General features: G+C 41.3%; 1 protein-coding gene and 3 long non-coding RNA genes across 5 annotated transcripts in view; 3 read left to right on the top strand and 1 right to left on the bottom strand.

Moving 5' to 3' along the window:
* The window catches only part of rarga (retinoic acid receptor gamma a), a 63,686-nt gene that overhangs the window by 32,065 nt on the left and 10,496 nt on the right, over positions 1 to 21,125 (bottom strand). Inside the window, exon 3 of the mRNA XM_086122035.1 lies at positions 15,288 to 15,643. Coding sequence (XP_085978161.1) covers positions 15,288 to 15,456 — 169 coding nt within the window. The 5' untranslated portion in view covers positions 15,457 to 15,643. The remainder of the gene's footprint in view (positions 1 to 15,287; positions 15,644 to 21,125) is intronic.
* LOC147211109 (uncharacterized) lies at positions 1,666 to 5,683 on the top strand. The gene is made up of 5 exons (XR_015102048.1): positions 1,666 to 2,579; positions 4,244 to 4,406; positions 4,498 to 4,690; positions 5,205 to 5,282; positions 5,661 to 5,683. It is a non-coding gene; the product is annotated as an uncharacterized LOC147211109 (long non-coding RNA).
* On the top strand, positions 9,753 to 10,746 carry LOC147211108 (uncharacterized). Its single transcript, XR_015100761.1, has 3 exons — positions 9,753 to 9,833; positions 10,212 to 10,289; positions 10,669 to 10,746. It is a non-coding gene; the product is annotated as an uncharacterized LOC147211108 (long non-coding RNA).
* LOC147211107 (uncharacterized) lies at positions 11,886 to 13,845 on the top strand. 2 transcript variants are annotated; one of them, XR_015102039.1, is made up of 3 exons: positions 11,886 to 12,204; positions 12,464 to 12,765; positions 12,872 to 13,845. It is a non-coding gene; the product is annotated as an uncharacterized LOC147211107 (long non-coding RNA). The 2 variants fall into 2 exon arrangements; XR_015102041.1 differs by having other exon boundaries at positions 11,892 to 12,204; positions 12,464 to 12,673.

Below are 21,125 nucleotides of genomic sequence, written 5' to 3'. Positions count from 1 at the left end.
GGGACATCACCCCCAGGTGCTCTCCCTCTCCCTCTCCCACTCGCTCTTGAAAATACTTTGAGGATTAGGTGGGCAGTGTCTGCAAAGTGGGGGCGGAGGGGGGTTAAGTTAGTGATTGATGGCTGAAAGGCTGAAGAGGTGCTCAGACATGCTGTGGTTGTTGTGGTTATGCAGACACAGGCAGGATTGGTTTGGGTTGGTGGGGGGTACTCAGCTGTTGCCACCCACACCCATTGTAGCCCCCACTCCATCAGCCTTTCTCCCTGCTCACCTTTACCTCTATGCCCTTGACAAAATGATACCCCACTTCTCTGCCTGCATTTTCTCTTAACACAATCCTGAACTGCAAACTGCAGCAAATGGGGTAGCGGGGCGTCTTTTCCACAACATAAAAACACTCTTGATTGCCAACAATTTCCTCTTTGTGCTGCGTGCCCTATACATCATCATCATCATCATCATCTTCATCGTCACCACCACCACCCCATCCTGGCACCCCAGAGGACAGCAGTGCCCCCGGTGGACACGTTTGTAACTACAACCCAAAACCACACAGGAACATGAGAATGGCAGTCTCTCAACAGAGGCCACTGTTTACATTTTAATTTTGCCTTATGCTAATCTTAAAAAGCAGACAGATTCATCAGAGGCTCCTCATTCAACATATGTTGCATATTCTTGAATATTTGTTGCTGCTTGGGGCACTTATCGCTTCACACTGGAAGAATGTTGTTTTGTTTTTGTTTATATATATACATATATATATATATCAACCCCAGGAAAACTAAGGAGTTGGTTGTGGATTTCTGCAGGAAACAGTCCTCACCAGCACCGATGAACATCCAGGGTATGGACATAGAGAGGGTGACCTCCTACAAGTACCTAGGTGTTCTTCTGAACAACAAACTGGACTGTATATAAACAAAAACAAAACAACATTCTTCCAGTGTGAAGCGATAAGCGATATATATATATATATATATATATATATATATATATATATATATATATATATCGCTTATATATATATATATATATATCCATCCATCCATTTTCCGAACCGCTTGATCCTCACTAGGGTCGCGGGGGGTGCTGGAGCCTATCCCAGCCATCTTCGGGCAGTAGGCGGGGGACACCCTGAATCAGTTGCCAGCCAATCGCAGATATATATATGTGTGTGTATCCCACATTGAAACCATAAACATTTATTTTGTGTGTGTGTGTGTGTGTGTGTGTGTGTGTGTGTGTGTGTGTGTGTGTGTGTGTGTGTGTGTGTGTGTGTTTGTATTCATGACATCTCAGGACAATTTTATGATAACACACCTTCACAATGAGGACCTGTGGAAAAATGAGGACATTTTTCGCGTCCTCATATTTCCACGCAGTCTACACTACTCTAGAGCTCACGAGGATACTCCCACACCAAAAATAAGTGATGTCCTGAAAGAGCACAATTTTCAGAAATTGTGTGTTTAAGTGTGTTTAACTTTCGACTCACTTTTCATTTGGAAAACTAGTGGCCAACTTCGGTACCTTAACACACTTTTAACACACTTTCAGTGACGTCATTGTGCAGGACCTCATATGTCATCTTTTTCGGACTGACTCACACATTTTCCCCGCCCTCGTCCTGGTAAGTCACTTCAATTAGCAGTCACGCAAAACCCAACATGTGAAGCAGCCAGACAATCCTACAGCCAGATATCTATTAAACTCTCTGAAACAAACACGACCACGCGTGGATGACCACCTGGTAAGCAATTCCTTTTCGTTTATCTTACTGTAACATAGACTTTGTTCAATATAACCGTGTTTAACAGTGCCCACCAAAGGTAATGTCATTCAATTAGACAGCTAGCTAGCTAGCTAGCTAGATCGTTAGCATGCTAATAAGCTTCCAGTAAAAGTAATGTGGACATGTCCTGCAGGCAAGGTTCTAGAAAACCTTTCTAAATCTTTGACAACACAGTCTGTGGAACTTGATTTTGGTGCCAAATGTTTATTTCAGTGCAGTATTTGTTTTATTTGATTGCAGTTAATTGAAATTAGTTAGTACAGGTAGCCTAATGAAAGTGGGCCATGCACTTCTAGCCTTTATGCTAAGTCTGGTGTATTTACACTGTTTATTCTTGTGTTGATTCAATTGTACACCGTTTCAATGAAAAAACAAACAAACGTTTGCAATGAAATTATAGCAGAATTCAGCTTTGTTGGTACATTTGGTCAAGACAATATTGTGTTACTCTATTTTAATTTTACATTGTTATCTGCCTGACAAATGGTTTGCCCGAATCTATTAATCTGACCAGCAAATGTTTAATGAAATGAATTTTTGTATATTTGAGGAAGAAAATAATATTCCTTTGGCTCAGTACTTTCTGAGCCAAAATAAGTGCTGCCATTGTATTGTGCTTGCTTGTCTGGCTGACTTCTTCTCACTTTCCATTGTAGATGTTTACTGGTGGTGATAATGTCACAAAGAAGAGCCAGACTGAGCCCTGAATCTGAGGCTGCTCATTTTATTTTATCTGGAGTCGACAAGCCTTGTTTGAAAGCCCAGTGGATCAATGATTATAAAGGTATGCTATCAATCTACCTGCTATCTAATTCTTATGGCTACCACACGCACATGACAAGAGCTGCAACCAAAGCCTGTCACAGTGACAGATTTTATTCGCACATTGTATTTACCCCAAAAATATCACAATAAACAACAGCATGTTTTTTTTTATGCCATTGATCATATTGGAGCAAAAATAATTGAAGTACTTTTTAAGAGAATGTTTAGCAGCCATTATCATTCAATTCTTGAGAATATTGTATTGCCATGTAGAACTAGGAATATCTTGAAATGAAAAAATAGAAATAGAAATTATTCGGCTTCTGTTAAAATATTGTGCTTCAACAAATATCACAATTCATAAAAAACGCATACTATCTGTAATAGTCGAGGAAAATTAGATGCCTTCAAACTTCCTTCACAATGCCTATTTCACCTGATTGAAGAAGGCTGTGGTAGCTGTTTGACAAATCCACATTTTTATCAGCAATTTGTACTGCCCATCAAAGGTCTCTACTTAGTTTAAAACTGAAAGAATGGTCACAGGAATTATGTATGTCATTATCATTATGACTATTATTGTTGATTGCTTAATTTTTATTTTAATCATAATGTATCTTTTCTATGTGCAGTGGTGTATATTGCTCAGTGGGATTTCTGATTGGAGATCGGAGGTGTGAAACGCCAGGACAGCTTACAAAGAAATTAGATGAATCCTTTCCCTCCCACAATTGTTAGAGTTGCATTTGTATTTACAAAGAGAAAATAACAAAAATAGAAACGCACAGTTAATCGGATTAAAAAAAACATCCCATCCAACCATTTTCTAACCCATTTATACTAATACGGGCCTGGCTGTGCTGCAGCCGATCCCAGCTGTCTTCGGACAGTAGGCAGGGTACAACTTGAACTGGGTGCCAGCCAATCACAGGACACACAGACAAACCACCATTCACCCTCACAATCACACCGAGGGACAATTTAGTGAGTTCAGTGAACCTACTATGTTGCATGTTTTTGGAATGTGGGAGGAAACCAAAGTAGTCGGAGAAAACCCATGCAGCCATGGGGAGAACTCCACACAAGAAGGCACTGTGAGGCGGACGTGCCAACCAGTCGCACACTGTGCAGCCGCATTAGGTTGCCTGTGACCAAAATAAAAACTATGGTGGTAATGCATTACCAACATTGCTGCCCATACTTTTTTTTGACCTTATTGCTCTTCTCTTTCTCTCCCTCAACCATATAATGCAGTTTGGAGTGGAATAGTATAGGAACTGAAATTAGGTTTCGAATGTTATCCATTGAGGAAAAATGGTACTTCACTTGACTTATGATGATCACTTTAGTCAAACTGTCGGTCAAACCGCTGGTATTTTTCTTTGCTATTCCATACATTCTGTTCAATTGAAGGCAAGCAATGTAAACAACTCTGATGTAAGGAGCCACATTATTATTTTGTGCTGATACAAATTGCTAAAGAAAATTATCAGCGATTCTGATAATTGTTTTTAGTTTTACATGGAATTATTTTGTTATCGTACCACTAAACATGTTTTTTCCCCTCTTTAAATTTTTATTTTTTGGTCTGCATGTATTTGTGAATATCTGATTAACTGCATTGTGTAAGCCTGATTTGGATTGTATTAATCAACATTTAAGTGTCAACTTTTCGTGTCCTAGGACGTGGTGTATTTACAAGTGAACCAATCGAAAAGGGGTTATTTGTGGTTGAGTACCGTGGAGAGTTAATCTCAAGTTATGAACGAGACAAGAGACAGAAAAAGTACACAGAGAAGCAAAATTGTTTCCTGTTTGATTTTGAATGGAAAGGAAGCACATGGTGGTAAGTCAAGATCTAGAAAAACATCATGTGGTTCTGTACAACATTGTAGTTTTACTGGAAAAACATTTCATGTTTCATTGTTCAATTTCAGCATTGATTCCTCCCATGAAGATGGTTCATTAGGTCGACTTGTCAATGATGCTCACAAAGGCCCAAACTGTAGAATGAAAAAGCTGACAATCCAGGATAAACCTCATCTTTGCTTGTTTGCAATTGAAAATATCGAAGCAGGGAATGAAATAACCTATGACTATGGAGATTCTCAGTGGGCATGGAGAGCACTGGTAAGTAATGCCTGAATATACACCTGTAGACAACCAGATCTAATAAGTAAATCATTATATTTCATAGGTGAGTGAAAGATCATTTTCATCAACAGTTTATTACCTTTTAAAAGTTAACACAAGTGTCTGTTTTAGAGGATTATTTGACGTCAACAGAAATTCAAAGACAGGAACATGGACTCCACATTTTTCAGTCATTACATTGATTTAGTCTGAAAGAGTATGTTTCGGGTGTTGTCTTTATTATTTGAACTCAGTCGTGTCTGATGTCCTGAAATTGTTAGCTATCAGAGCTGTAAAGAGTACTGTACTACACAGTACTTGTGCTGTGAATGTGGTCACTGAAAAAAGTAGTTCAATTTATTCAAAAGTCATATAACTACGACATATTTCTGACACTCTATGGTTGGTATAATGTTGCTTTTCATGATTTCAGTCATGCCCTCATACTTCTTCAGTTACTGAAGAATACTTTTTAGAATATTTCTGATACTGTAATATTGCTATGTTGCAGACACCAGATGTTGGTATCCTGACTGAACCTTCTGGAGACCAAGAAGGGAGTGAGAGATCCACTTCATCCTTACAACAGGTGACTACGTCTTATCATTATATACCAGTTTTGAGTTTACAGCTTTCTTTGACAAACACAGGAGAAGTTATAAATCAGAAACGTGGCCTCTCCATGATTTCAGTCGTCATGTCCTCATATTTCTTTAGACCTGAAAAACCTGAGTGTGTTTCAGGTGACATGACTTTTGTCTTAACCTAACTCTGGAGAGCCTGTGTTCGAATGTCCCCATATTGCTGTTCCACAGAACTGAACAGTGTTAACTTTCTACAGTGTGGTATATTAATCCCAAACTCTCCTGTGAGCTATGTTCAATGAGAAATAATGTTTATTCATTTCTTAATTGGTCAGAATGAAGAATGCTGAATATTTTGACACCGTAATGTTGTTATGTTGCAGATACCAAGTGACGGGATCCTGACTGAACCTTCTGGAGACCAAGAAGGGAGTGAGAGATCCGCTTCATCCTTACAACAGGTTACTACGTCTTATCATTATATACCAGTTTTGAGTTTACAGCTTTCTTTGACAAACGCAGGAGAAGTTATAAATCAGAAACGTGGCCTCTCCATGATTTCAGTCGTCATGTCCTCATATTTCTTTAGACCTGAAAAACCTGAGTGTGTTTCAGATGACATGACTTTTGTCATAACCTAACTCTGGAGAGGTTGTGTCTGAATGTCCCCATATTGCTGTTCCACAGAGCTGAACAGTGTTAACTTTCTACAGTGTGGTATATTAATCCCAAACTCTCCTGTGAGCTATGTTCAATGAGAAATAATGTTTATTCATTTCTTAATTGGTCAGAATGAAGAATGCTGAATATTTTGACACCGTAATGTTGTTATGTTGCAGATACCAAGTGACGGGATCCTGACTGAACCTTCTGGAGACCAAGAAGGGAGTGAGAGATCCGCTTCATCCTTACAACAGGTTACTACGTCTTATCATTATATACCAGTTTTGAGTTTACAGCTTTCTTTGACAAACGCAGGAGAAGTTATAAATCAGAAACGTGGCCTCTCCATGATTTCAGTCGTCATGTCCTCATATTTCTTTAGACCTGAAAAACCTGAGTGTGTTTCAGGTGACATGACTTTTGTCTTAACCTAACTCTGGAGAGGTTGTGTCTGAATGTCCCCGTATTGCTGTTCCACAGAGCTGAACAGTGTTAACTTTCTATAGTGTGGTACATTAATCCCAAACTCTCCTGTGAGCAATGTTCAATGAGAAATAATGTTTATTCATTTCTTAACTGGTCAGAATGAAGAATGCTGAATATTTTGACACCGTAATGTTGTTATGTTGCAGATACCAAGTGACGGGATCCTGACTGAACCTTCTGGACACCAAGAAGGGAGTGAGAGATCCACTTCTTCCTTACAACAGGTTACTACGTTTTATCATTATATACCAGTTTTGAGTTTACAGCTTTCTTTGACAAACGCAGGAGAAGTTATAAATCAGAAACATGGACTCTCCATGATTTCAGTCGTCATGTCCTCATATTTCTTTAGACCTGAAAAACCTCAGTGTGTTTCAGGTGACATGACTTTTATCTTAACCTAACTCTGGAGAGCCTGTGTTCGAATGTCCCCATATTGCTGTTCCACAGAACTGAACAGTGTTAACTTTCTACAGTGTGGTATTATAATCCCAAACTCTCCTGTGAGCTATGTTCAATGAGAAATAATGTTTATTCATTTCTTAATTGGTCAGAATGAAGAATGCTGAATATTTTGACACCGTAATGTTGTTATGTTGCAGATACCAAGTGACGGGATCCTGACTGAACCTTCTGGAGACCAAGAAGGGAGTGAGAGATCCGCTTCATCCTTACAACAGGTTACTACGTCTTATCATTATATACCAGTTTTGAGTTTACAGCTTTCTTTGACAAACGCAGGAGAAGTTATAAATCAGAAATGTGGCCTCTCCATGATTTCAGTCGTCATGTCCTCATATTTCTTTAGACCTGAAAAACCTGAGTGTGTTTCAGGTGACATGACTTGTCTTAACCTAACTCTGGAGAGGTTGTGTCTGAATGTCCCCGTATTGCTGTTCCACAGAGCTGAACAGTGTTAACTTTCTATAGTGTGGTACATTAATCCCAAACTCTCCTGTGAGCAATGTTCAATGAGAAATAATGTTTATTCATTTCTTAACTGGTCAGAATGAAGAATGCTGAATATTTTGACACCGTAATGTTGTTATGTTGCAGATACCAAGTGACGGGATCCTGACTGAACCTTCTGGACACCAAGAAGGGAGTGAGAGATCCACTTCATCCTTACAACAGGTTACTACGTTTTATCATTATATACCAGTTTTGAGTTTACAGCTTTCTTTGACAAACGCAGGAGAAGTTATAAATCAGAAACATGGACTCTCCATGATTTCAGTCGTCATGTCCTCATATTTCTTTAGACCTGAAAAACCTCAGTGTGTTTCAGGTGACATGACTTTTATCTTAACCTAACTCTGGAGAGCCTGTGTTCGAATGTCCCCATATTGCTGTTCCACAGAACTGAACAGTGTTAACTTTCTACAGTGTGGTATTATAATCCCAAACTCTCCTGTGAGCTATGTTCAATGAGAAATAATGTTTATTCATTTCTTAATTGGTCAGAATGAAGAATGCTGAATATTTTGACACCGTAATGTTGTTATGTTGCAGATACCAAGTGACGGGATCCTGACTGAACCTTCTGGAGACCAAGAAGGGAGTGAGAGATCCGCTTCATCCTTACAACAGGTTACTACGTCTTATCATTATATACCAGTTTTGAGTTTACAGCTTTCTTTGACAAACGCAGGAGAAGTTATAAATCAGAAATGTGGCCTCTCCATGATTTCAGTCGTCATGTCCTCATATTTCTTTAGACCTGAAAAACCTGAGTGTGTTTCAGGTGACATGACTTGTCTTAACCTAACTCTGGAGAGGTTGTGTCTGAATGTCCCCATATTGCTGTTCCACAGAGCTGAACAGTGTTAACTTTCTATAGTGTGGTACATTAATCCCAAACTCTCCTGTGAGCAATGTTCAATGAGAAATAATGTTTATTCATTTCTTAACTGGTCAGAATGAAGAATGCTGAATATTTTGACACCGTAATGTTGTTATGTTGCAGATACCAAGTGACGGGATCCTGACTGAACCTTCTGGAGACCAAGAAGGGAGTGAGAGATCCGCTTCATCCTTACAACAGGTTACTACGTCTTATCATTATATACCAGTTTTGAGTTTACAGCTTTCTTTGACAAACGCAGGAGAAGTTATAAATCAGAAACGTGGACTCTCCATGATTTCAGTCGTCATGTCCTCATATTTCTTTAGACCTGAAAAACCTGAGTGTGTTTCAGGTGACATGACTTTTGTCTGGACCTAACTCTGGAGAGCCTGTTTTAGAATGTCCCCATATTGCTGTTCCACGGAACTGAACAGTGTTAGTTTTCTATAGTGTGGTATATTAATCCCAAACCCTCCTGTGAGCGATGTTCAATGAAAAACAATGTTTATTAATTTATTAACTAATTAGGATGAATAAATTTGAATATTTCTGACACTGCACTGTTGCTATGTTGCAGACACCAGGTGTTCGGATCCCGATGAAACCTTCTGAAGATCAAGAAAGGATTGGGAGATCCACTTCATCCTTACAACAGGTCATTGCATTTTATCATTATATACCAGTTTTGAGTTTACAGCTTTCTTTGACAAACAAAGGAGAAGTTATAAATCAGAAACATGGACTCTCCATGATTTCAGTCGTCATGTCCTCACATTTCTTTAGACCTGAAAAACCTCAGTGTGTTTCGGGTGACATGACTTTTGTCTGGACCTAACTCTGGAGAACCTGTGTTCAAATGTCCCCATATTGCTGTTCCACAGAACTGAACAGTGTTAACTTTCTATAGTGTGGTATATTAATCCCAAACTCTCCTGTGAGCAATGTTCAATGAGAAATAATGTTTATTCATTTCTTAACTGGTCAGAATGAAGAATGCTGAATATTTTGACACCGTAATGTTATGTTGCAGACGCCAAGTGACAGGTACCTGACTGAACCTTCTGGAGACCAAGAATGGAATGAGAGATCCACTTCTTCCTTACAACAGGTTACTACTTCTTATCATGATATACTAGGTTTGAGTTTTCAGCTTTCTTTGACAAACACAGGAGAAGTTATAAATCAGAAACATGGACTCGCCATGATTTCAGTCGTCATGTCCTCATATTTCTTTAGACCTGAAAAACCTGAGTGTGTTTCAGGTGACATGACTTTTGTCTTAACCTAACTCTGGAGAGCCTGTTTTAGAATGTCCCCATATTGCTGTTCCACGGAACTGAACAGTGTTAACTTTCTATAGTGTGGTATATTAATCCCAAACTCTCCTGTGAGCAATGTTCAATGAGAAATAATGTTTATTCATTTCTTAACTGGTCAGAATGAAGAATGCTGAATATTTTGACACCGTAATGTTATGTTGCAGACGCCAAGTGACAGGTACCTGACTGAACCCTCTGGAGACCAAGAATGGAATGAGAGATCCACTTCTTCCTTACAACAGGTTACTACTTCTTATCATGATATACTAGGTTTGAGTTTTCAGCTTTCTTTGACAAACACAGGAGAAGTTATAAATCAGAAACATGGACTCGCCATGATTTCAGTCGTCATGTCCTCATATTTCTTTAGACCTGAAAAACCTGAGTGTGTTTCAGGTGACATGACTTTTGTCTTAACCTAACTCTGAAGAGCCTGTGTTTGAATGTCCCCATATTGCTGTTCCACAGAACTGAACAGTGTTAACTTTCTACAGTGTGGTATATTAATCCCAAACTCTCCTGTGAGCTATGTTCAATGAGAGATAATGTTTATTCATTTCTTAACTGGTCAGAATGAAGAATGCTGAATATTTTGACACCGTAATGTTGTTATGTTGCAGACACCAAGTGACGGGTACCTGACTGAACCTTCTGGAGACCAAGAATGGAATGAGAGATTCACTTCATCCTTACAACAGGTTACTACGTCTTATCATTACATACCAGGTTTGAGTTTTCAGCTTTCTTTGACAAACACAGGAGAAGTTATAAATCAGAAACATGGACTCGTCATGATTTCAGTCGTCATGTCCTCATATTTCTTTAGACCTGAAAAACCTGAGTGTGTTTCAGGTGACATGACTTTTGTCTGGACCTAACTCTGGAGAGCCTGTGTTCGAATGTCCCCATATTGCTGTTACACAGAGCTGAACAGTGTTAACCTTCTATAGTGTGGTATATTAATCCCAAACCCTCCTGTGAGCGATGTTCAATGAAAAACAATGTTTATTAATTTATTAACTAATTAGGATGAATAAATTTGAATATTTCTGACACTGCAATGCTGCTATGTTGCAGACACCAGGTGTTCGGATCCTGATGAAACCTTCTGAAGATCAAGAAAAGAGTGGAAGATTTACTTCATCCTTACAACAGGTCATTGCATTTTATCAGTGTATATCAGTTTTGAGTTTACAGCTTTCTTTGACAAACACAGGAGAAGTTATAAATCAGAAACATGGACTCTCCATGATTTCAGTCGTCATGTCCTCATATTTCTTTAGACCTGAAAGACCTGAGTGTGTTTCAGGTGACATGACTTGTCTTAACCTAACTCTGGAGAGCCTGTGTTCGAATGTCCCCATATTGCTGTTCCACAGAACTGAACAGTGTTAACTTTCTACAGTGTGGTATATTAATCCCAAACTCTCCTGTGAGCAATGTTCAATGAGAAATAATGTTTATTCATTTCTTAACTGGTCAGAATGAAGAATGCTGAATATTTTGACACCGTAATGTTGTTATGTTGCAGATACCAAGTGACGGGATCTGACTGAACCTTCTGGAGACCAAGAAGGGAGTGAGAGATCCACTTCATCCTTACAACAGGTTACTACGTTTTATCATTATATACGAGTTTTGAGTTTACAGCTTTCTTTGACAAACGCAGGAGAAGTTATAAATCAGAAACATGGCCTCTCCATGATTTCAGTCGTCATGTCCTCATATTTCTTTAGACCTGAAAAACCTGAGTGTGTTTCAGGTGACATGACTTTTGTCTTAACCTAACTCTGGAGAGCCTGTGTTCGAATGTCCCCATATTGCTGTTCCACAGAACTGAACGGTGTTAACTTTCTACAGTGTGGTATATTAATCCCAAACCCTCCTGTGAGCGATGTTCAATGAGAAATAATGTTTATTCATTTCTTAACTGGTCAGAATGAAGAATGCTGAATATTTTGACACCGTAATGTTGTTATGTTGCAGACACCAAGTGACGGGTACCTGACTGAACCTTCTGGAGACCAAGAATGGAATGAGAGATCCACTTCATCCTTACAACAGGTTACTACGTCTTATCATTATATACCAGTTTTGAGTTTACAGCTTTCTTTGACAAACACAGGAGAAGTTATAAATCAGAAACATGGACTCTCCATGATTTCAGTCGTCATGTCCTCATATTTCTTTAGACCTGAAAAACCTGAGTGTGTTTCAGGTGACATGACTTTTGTCTTAACCTAACTCTGGAGAGGCTGTGTCTGAATGTCCCCATATTGCTGTTCCACAGAGCTGAACAGAGTTAAACTTTCTATAGTGTGGTACGTTATTCCCAAACTCTCCTGTGAGCAATGTTCAATGAGAAATAATGTTTCTTCATTTATTAACTGGTCAGAACGAAGAATGCTGAATATTTTGATGTTGTTTAAATATCATTTTTAAAACATCTAACATTCTGTGTTTACCCTGAAACAAAAGCATTTTGTCCTGTCTGTTTTTTCTTCTTTTTTTTAACCCAACCAGACGAAGTAACCACGAGCGATGACGATTTGAGCAAAGAAACCAATGCTGACCTTAATCAAGAAAAAGCGATTCTCACTTACACAGAAAATGGTAATGTCCTCAAGTTATGACATAAGACAGAGTAAATTGGTGCCTGATAATCTCAGTCTTTATGCACAACTATGTATGAATTAGAAACAATTTACTACAGTATTTGAAAATGGTGTTGAAAGATGCAAAATGTGCAGGTTGAAAACACATTAGGCCTCGACAGCCGAAAGAAAATTGAGAAATTAGGAGACGATTTGGCACATATAAGAAAGCAATGGTGAAAAGCCACATTCAACTATTTTTGTATAATTTTTCAAAGGCTCAAGCTCTGACACTTCTGGGAACCCAAGCCATGCATATGCGCCATCTACATCGGACAACATGGAAGGCACTTCTGCTTCAACCACCTTTGACAACACTGACGACAGTTTTGTCGCAACCCTGGAAAACATTTCTGCTCCAACCCAGTTAGAGAACGTGGACGACACTTCCTTCTCAATCACACGGGACAACAAAAACACCAGTTAAAGTTAAACAAAAATGGCAAAAATTAACATATCTTAATTGAAGTTGAAGTACTTTTGATGAACAAAAAGTCAAAGTGCTCCAATGAAAAGCAAGGTTAAAGAGCATTTTTTTCAAAATTCTCATTATTTCCTGGAATATCTTATTTTGCATTTTTAACATTTGCAATGCCATTTTTAATACATAATGCCTTCTTTTACAGGTGGGAATAAGAGACGTACGTGGACAGATGATGAAGTGAAGGCTGTTGAGAGACATATGTTTGATTTCATAACAAGCCATAACGTTCCAGGTAAAACGAGCTGTGAGTCCTGTCTCCACGCAGAGCTAGTAGCTCTGAAAGACAGAGACTGGGTGTCCATCAAAAACTACATCCACAACAGGATAACTGCATTAAAAAGGGAAATGAATAGATAGTCCATTGAAATGCGAGCACGCCTGGGTACATTTCAGTTCAAGTTAACTATAGCAATAGCAATGGTGCATTTAGGGTGGGATGGTCAATTACGGATTTCATATTTGTTGTTGAATACTGTGTTTCACATTTATTGTTTCATGAGCTTCAAGAGCAAATTGGAAAATCCTTGGAGATGTACGAACATGTAAGGTATACTGTATATCAGGCATGTCCCGATCTGGGCCGGGAGGGCAACTGTCGTGCCTGTTTTCCAGCTCTCGCGGCTGCATCACACCTGATTCAGATGATCAGTTCAACAGTCAGCTCTGATGCAGCATTAGAACATCCTGGGAGAGCTGGAAAACAAAAAGACAGCGGCCCTCGAGGACCGACTTTGGACACCCCTGCTGTATATAAACGTACGTACAATATACAAACTTCTCACAAAAGATAGGCTTATTAGGTTTGAGGTGATATTTCAGAAAAACCCTAAAACATTTGAATTCATCCTATTTCAAGAATTTCAATACTTTTTGAAAAGTTGCTTTTGTCTAACAGGTAGCTAAAGAAGAAGTTGCTACACACATGGCACAATATATGGCCACATTTATTAAAAATTCTTCATCACAGTATTCACATTTTGACATAATCTTCTTCAGTTCAAACAACCCTCATCTATTGCACTGCCTTGTGTCATGGAGAGGAGGTGGCATGTTTTCTGTGTTCATAATTTCATATTTGTCAGCAATTAAAAAATAAGAAAGTGGACTGACCACATATTTAACTGTCTCTTCTTCTTCACAGCTTAGTTTTACTGTCTTGTATTATTACCGTGAATATCAACGACTGTTTGGCACATTCGCCTCATAGTTCAGCAATTGATAGTTTGAATCTGGGCTTCCTTCCTTTGTAGAGTTCTCCCCGTGCCCGAGCATGACAATTGGACACATGTGCCTAACATATACTGTTGGTATGTAACAGGAGTCAATCTAAAAATTACACACTTTACTCTTACTTTTGTCTTTGTCTTACTGTTTATTGTGCATGTTAAATTGCTCCATGTACAGCACTTTGTATGCAGCGATGGCTGTTTGAAAGTGCTCTATAAATACTGTTGACTTGACTTGACTTGACTTAGCTGGTCTTCATAAGTCATATATACTTGAAAATGATGTGTATCTAGGGGGCTCAAAATTCACAAAAACATGAAATGGCAGTGTGTTTGAGGTGACTGTCTCCATAATGCACAAAAACCTGTCAATGTCCTCATATGTAGTAGTTTTGTCATAAATCAAAAAAAAATTACGTCCTAGCCAAAATCTGAATAGATGGGGGTCTTCCTGATTTTTTTTCATGGTTACCATATTTTTTTGGAGCCTGTAGGACCACGGGAAAGGCATGTACCCATATGTCGGGTGAACAAACGGACGTCCTGAAAATGCACCAAAACACGTATGTGTGTGTGTGTGTGTGTGTGTGTGTGTGTGTGTGTGAATGAGAGGGACCCAAGTACAAGAGTATGGTTACAGGGAGAAGCAATAAAAAAGATGGAGGATTTTAAGTACTTGGGCTCAACTGTCCAGAGCAATGGAGGGTGTGGAAAAGAGGTGAAGAAGCGTGAACAGGCAGGCTGGAACGCCTGGAGAAAGGTTGTCAGGTGTGATGTGCGATAGAAGAGTTTCAGCTCAGCTGAAAGGAAAGGTGTATAAAACTGTGGTGAGACCAGCCATGCTGTTTGGACTGGAGACAGTGCCACTGAAGAAAAGACAGGAGGCAGAGCTGGACGAAGCAGAGATGAAGATGTTGAGGTTCTCTTTGCGAGTGACCAGGTTGGATAGGATCAGGAATGAGTACATCAGAGGGATAACTCATGTTTGAGGTTTTGGAGATAAAGTCAGAGAGGCCAGACTGAGATGATTTGGACATGTCCAGAGGAGAGAGAGTGAATATCTTGGGAGAAGGATGCTGAGTCTTGAACTGCCAGGCAGGAGGCCGAGAGGAAGACGAAAGAGGAGGTTTATGGATGTAGTGAAAGAGGACATGAAGGTAGCTGGGGTGAGAGAAGAGGATGCACAAAACAGGGTTAGATGGAGGCAAATGATTCACTGAAAGGAAAAGAAGAAGATATATTTTTTATATATATATATATATATATATATATATATATGCGCGCACTTTATCTCTGTGTGTGTGTGTGCGTGCGTGCGTGGGAAGAACTTACAGAGCGCAGCCATCTCTTTGGGCAGGTCGGCACCAAATCTCCCGAAAAGGCTACTGTTGGCCAGCAAGTCAAAGGGAGAGTGGCTTCTCATGGAGTTGAAGGCGAAGGGGTAGACAGCAGGTGGGAAACCTCTCATGTGGCCCACCTGCTGTTCCCTGTTGGTAGCCATGGCAAAAACACACCAGCAGGCCCACTGGCGGATGGCAAGGCACTCAGCAGTCACCCGTGGAAATCTCCGTGAAACTTTTGTCTTCTCTCGAAGGCTCTGAGGATGTGGGAGACTGGATGGGTAAGGATGGGGGCCTCTTGTTTAGTGGGGGAACAACAAACTCCTCTTGAGTGCAAACATCCAGTTTCTGTGGAAGAAAAGACAAACTTTTTATTTCTTATATCAGAGCATGAAACACAAGGACAAATCCATCTGAGTGGCATGAACATGATATGTAAGTGATTTCTGTTGAGACCACAAAGATGTTGAACCTCACGTCCAACTACCAGATCCTGATCCATGCTCGCTCACGGCGAAAAGTTAATCCACAGTTCTAAACGCAGATGGATGTGCAAACTTGATCTGAACAGGTATGAGAAAAAGAAGGAAGAAGGGGCAGGGGCCACTGAGGGAGAGGACAGCGAGCAACCAAAAGATATAATAGCGTGCAAGAAGAAGAGTGCACCGGAGGAAAATCCAGAGAAAATTGGGACTGGGTGAGAGGAAACCAGATAAGAGAGATGTTAGGAAAAAGTTATAACAGAAAAGCAGGAGGTGGGGGTGGAGGGGAGAAGAGAGAAAAAGAGAGAGCACTCTTGTTCCTTTCGTATTGAAGGGCTTCCAGACTTGTGCTCTGATTCCAGCCGATGCCATATGATTGAAATCAGCAGAGCTCTGCTATAAAGAGCCCCTCTGTTCCTGCTGCCAGCCTAGCACAGCAGCCTGCCTCCCGCTCGCCTCTAGACCAGAGGCCCAGACACGGGGTCCGTGGGGGGAGAAAATGAGATCCACTGATTGTTAACTGCTGCTGTCACTTCCAACAAGCTTGTGTTGAGGTAAGGCTCGCACCCCACAAAGTCCGTTGGGCTCAAATCTCCCACAGCCCACTCGTCACTCAGATGCCGCACAGTAGGCACAGACAAGGAAGCAGTCATGCACTGCCGTTGATTGTTAATACAGGACCAAGTAAAGCCACCCCATTTTTTTGAATGTTTTCGCAGACCGCTCAACGAGCGTGACTTTATGAGTGAGTGGTGTGATGAGCTTGTTTTTACAAATGTGGGTTTGAAAGACAACAGACCAAAGAATTTGGTACGTCTGTGGGTTGTGAATTTTAGGAAAATTCTGGCAAACAAGGTTGAAGATGGGTCGCTAAGGGCTTGAGAAGACATACCGGTAAGTGGTGAACGCATGACGTGAAAACGGTGATCGTAAAACGAGCAACAGATGAATAGTGGCAAAATCTGGGCATTAGGGGGCACTGTGAGGTGGCGCCATGTCTTGATGAGAAAACAGGCTGAGAGCTTTCCGAGACACTTATATGTACCACAAAGTCTGAAATACATAGTTCATACACATGCAATCAAGCACGTGGAAAGGAAAAAAAACCCCTACATGTGTTAAAACACACACACACACACACACACACACGCAACTCTCACCCTTGCATCTTTTCCAGAGCTCTGGCTCAATCCACTCGCTGTGTCTCTTTCAACAGAGCCAGTTAATTACACCCTACTGCTGCAGGCAGCTTCAAACCACCACTAATTTAGAGTTCCATTACAGTAAACTGTTCCACATGTGCATCCAGGGCCCGAGCAGGCTCCGGTGACCACTTTTCAGGAAGGAGCAGCCCTCGATAGGCACCCCCCTTCTGCCCTCATCCTGCCAACATAGCCATACTTCCATCTTTCTTTTCCTTTTGTTTTCCCCATTTCCCTCTGCAGCCCCCCATAATCAGGATCCTATGGCCATGCCACACCCCCTTCTTCATCCGTCACTGCAACAAAACAGCTCGTGCTGGGTTCCTGTCGGTCTGTGGGTCCCATTATGAGCAAACCTGCAAAAAGATGGCCGAAAATGGGAGAAGACGTGCAGTGTGGGACGGATAATCCAAAGTGTGCGCATGATATGTTTGTCCCATTTGGGTAGGTGCCTCATGCACTCTTCAAAGGCAGCAAAATCTGACGGTGTTGAGAGATGCGAGTAGGATTGAGGCTTTTGCATTCTCACAGGAGTAAACAATAGTTTTTTGATCCATCTATTCATCCAGTATTGCAGTCATGAAAAGAAGCAGGGAGCGGAGAGGCGGCCTTTGAAAATAACACAGTAAAGAATTGATAAAACGCAAAAAGATGGCGCCAGTGTTTTTTAATGAGCCACATCAGCTGAGAAGCTTTTTAAAGGGTCGTTTGTGTTTTATTACAGGGTCCTGTGGTAGGCTCATTTCACCACTGGGTCTGGGTGTATAAGGGGGATGAGGTCACTCCAAATTCCCCTCATCCCCGTTAGCCAGGGCCAAATGGGCACAGAGGCCCTCCCCACTTCCCCTGAGCCTGGGGGGCACACAGGAGGCAGGAGGCGGCCAGGCAGGCGAGGAGGAGCGCCGAGGCCGGCCATGGGAGGGTTCCAGGCTACTGCGGGGACTTTCCATCTCTAACCGGGACAGAAACACTGGGGCAGAATGTCCGACCTCATAGTGCACGCCAGTGTGGCACGGCTCATTCCACTTGAGATTATCCACAGAAACGATCAAGACCAAATGCTGCATGTAGCAAATGAATCAAGCCAGTCATTTAGCGGTGGCTTAACAAGACCGGGCGTACTTTCAGCCAACAATGCACTCTTTTTGTTCCGAGCACTTTTGGTTGCGGCCAAAAATTCAAAGAACTGCAAGATGAGCAACGGCAAAAGGAGGGTTGGCCTCCACCATGGTCATCAAACACTAATAAGATGAGTGCCTTCTGACTTTGCGGTTTGTACAACACTGCATGTAAGAGCAATTAGAAACGTGCCCTGCCTTCATGAAAAAGTGTACAAAGCTCTCTCTGTTGTCAAGGTGTATGTATTCAATATTGTTGCCCTCCACTCCAGTCAGGGGTGGGAATGTCATGTGTACTACAAAGTGACTGATAACTTTGAGAGAATTTCAGGCGAAGAAACCATGCCGGTTGCCTAGCCGTAGATGAGAGTTTTTGCAATGTTCCTATGCAATGTTGAGCGTCATCAACACTTGAATGGTTTAATTCTTCACCATCCTCGTCAAAAATAACCCTTGTTGTACCCATAGTGTTGACTCAATTTCCTTCACACAAGGTTGAGCAAATGAACACTCAATTAGGAATCTTTTTGGAATGGCATGGCAGGTCAAAGGATTATAACTTGTCATAATTGTCCAGAAGTAGGAATGTGACTGTGAACGGACATTTGTGCCTTGCAAAAGGCTGGCAACCGGTCCGAGGTGCACCCCAACTCTCGCACAAAGCCATCGGAGCTCAAGTCCGGCTCCCCCACAGGCCTAATTAGGAGAAGCGCTCTAGAAACTGCTGCTTGGAAAGGGATGGGAGAAGCTCCGTCCGTTGGGTCCAGCCGTGTACTGAGTTAACTAGTGCGGCACAGAGTTGTGCCTGCAAGGCAGAGCTCTGCGGGGATTTCACGTCGTTCATGTTCTTCAGAGCACCAACAAGTCGAGACCTTGAAGCCAACGCAGCGCATCTATAGGGGTGTTCACACGGCAAATTTTACTCCGTTGTAGCACCGAGGCTGCCCCCCGTAGAGCATTCACACGTACAAAGTTATACCGGTGTAGCCCCTGAAAATAGCTTAAAAAGCAAATTTAACTCTGCTCAGGAGGTGGTTTAAAAATTTACTCCGGAGTAAATGCTAGTTTGCGAGACAGCACCGATATAAAATAGGACGTGTGAATGCTATAGGGGTAGAATCGCTACGCATGAGAAGAGTTGATTACATATGGGTATTGAATGTGTTGCTTTCGTGCTCTATTGTACTTCCGTCATCTTTCCTTCCTCTCTCTCATCCTTTTACGGTGTCTGATAGACCACAGCGTTGATTTGTCCGGAGAAGTATAAACCATGGTTTATCGATATGTCACAAACAAGGCGGGGAAAAGGAAGCACACTTTACGAATGTGCATGTTTTATTCCTGTATTATTCCGTACTATCGTATTGCACGGCCGCAGAAACTGCCGTGTGAACGCAAGAGGGGCTGCACCGGGGTTAACACGCTTCTCTTTAGTAAGCAGATTTTTACGTGTGAACGCTCCACAAAATGTACACCGGTGTGAGATAGATCGCAACAAAATATGTCGGTGCAGCACCGATACTAATGTGTGCCCCTTATTTTGCCTCAATGGCATCCAACAATTTCACATAAGGAGCAATTCATTGAGAAAACCTGTGGGCGCCAACCTCTTTTGACCCACAGGCCACAGGTGGTATAGTCACACAAAGCCGTGTGTTTGTAGTATGAGATCACAATCCAGGCTCAGGAAGTGTGTCATTGTTACAGTAATTATGTGCGACTTTGGAATGGAGTTAAAAGTACATTTGTTATTTATTTATTTTAGTGGAAATTGGAGACTGAATTTCAGCCTTTGTCACTCTCCCCTTCCTGCCATGAGCGAGTTGAGGATACTTGTAGGTTTTCATGTGTCTGCCAGCGCGCTTGACTGACTTCACAGGTTTTCTTGGAGTATCCTGAACTCTATAAAAGTCTACAAGGTGCAATTTTTAGAGCATTTGTGGGGGGTTTTCTTTCAGATAAAAATGTGTCAAAGTGGAACAGATGGCTTCACATCCTCAAGATAACTGAAAAGTACCTTGTATCCTGGCAGGAAAACCTTGGCAGATGTTTTTTTTGAAAACCTCGGACTTGCCCACTCTTCCTCATTTTTCAACAGAAAGCTCAGCGCGTCTTTCAGGCACACAGTCATCTAATTGTCAACATCACGTGATTTACGTTCCATAGCTTTGAAGAGGAAGTGACTGGAAACATGCTGGGCTCGGTCCCATGTTCTGAGTGAAGGTGAAGTCATATTACTTCGTCAGTCAAACAATTCTTTTTTTGTCGGGGGCAAAACGGCAACTCTGAAGTGACCTCGTGTGAGCATTATGCGATCTGGTCGCCGGTGCCGGCGACACTTTGTCTGTGGAAACACATTACTGGTGGATGCTGAGCTGACAACTTGGCGTCTTTCAACAAGTGTGTCTCTAATGGCTCCAAGACAGACACTCAGTGACAGATGACTTGGTGTGTCCAAACACACCTGCATTCCATCGCCTCAAACTAGTTTGACATCTGCCTGCGCTTGGCATCACACAAACACGTATTTGCTTACATGCAACAATGCAGCAAAGTAGCACTCGGACGCACTTATTCGACATTGAAAGAACAGCTTGTACCCAGGAGTGCAAATGGGACTTACACACAAACCCAAAATACAAAGGAATGCATTTAAAAACAGTCAATTCAAAAAAATCGATTCCAGGAGATTAAGTTGTATACAACTGCACAGAATTGTCTAGAGCTGATACATTTAAAAGAGTCAATTCAAAAGATCGATTGCATGACATTTAGATGGATCCGCCGCACATCTTGCTTGCACTTCTAAAGCTGCAACGACTAATCCACATCTCATGAAAGACCAAATTAATCTATCATTTTGATAAGTGATTCATCGTTTGGAGACCTCATTTCATTTCCAAGGGTCCAAATCCTCAGAATTTCGGCCTTTCAACGGCACATCTCCGATTTTGGCAGTCCTCCACGAAAGACGATTGATTATTTTTGTTCGAGTGTCTAAATGGGACATTTGCAAACACGTGCTTTG

Source organism: Hippocampus guttulatus, chromosome 1, assembly GCF_054856545.1.
Source record: "Hippocampus guttulatus isolate MCC_2025c chromosome 1, RoL_Hgut_1.0, whole genome shotgun sequence".
NCBI lineage: Eukaryota > Metazoa > Chordata > Actinopteri > Syngnathiformes > Syngnathidae > Hippocampus > Hippocampus guttulatus.
This window is presented reverse-complemented; position numbering and strand designations above follow the sequence as displayed.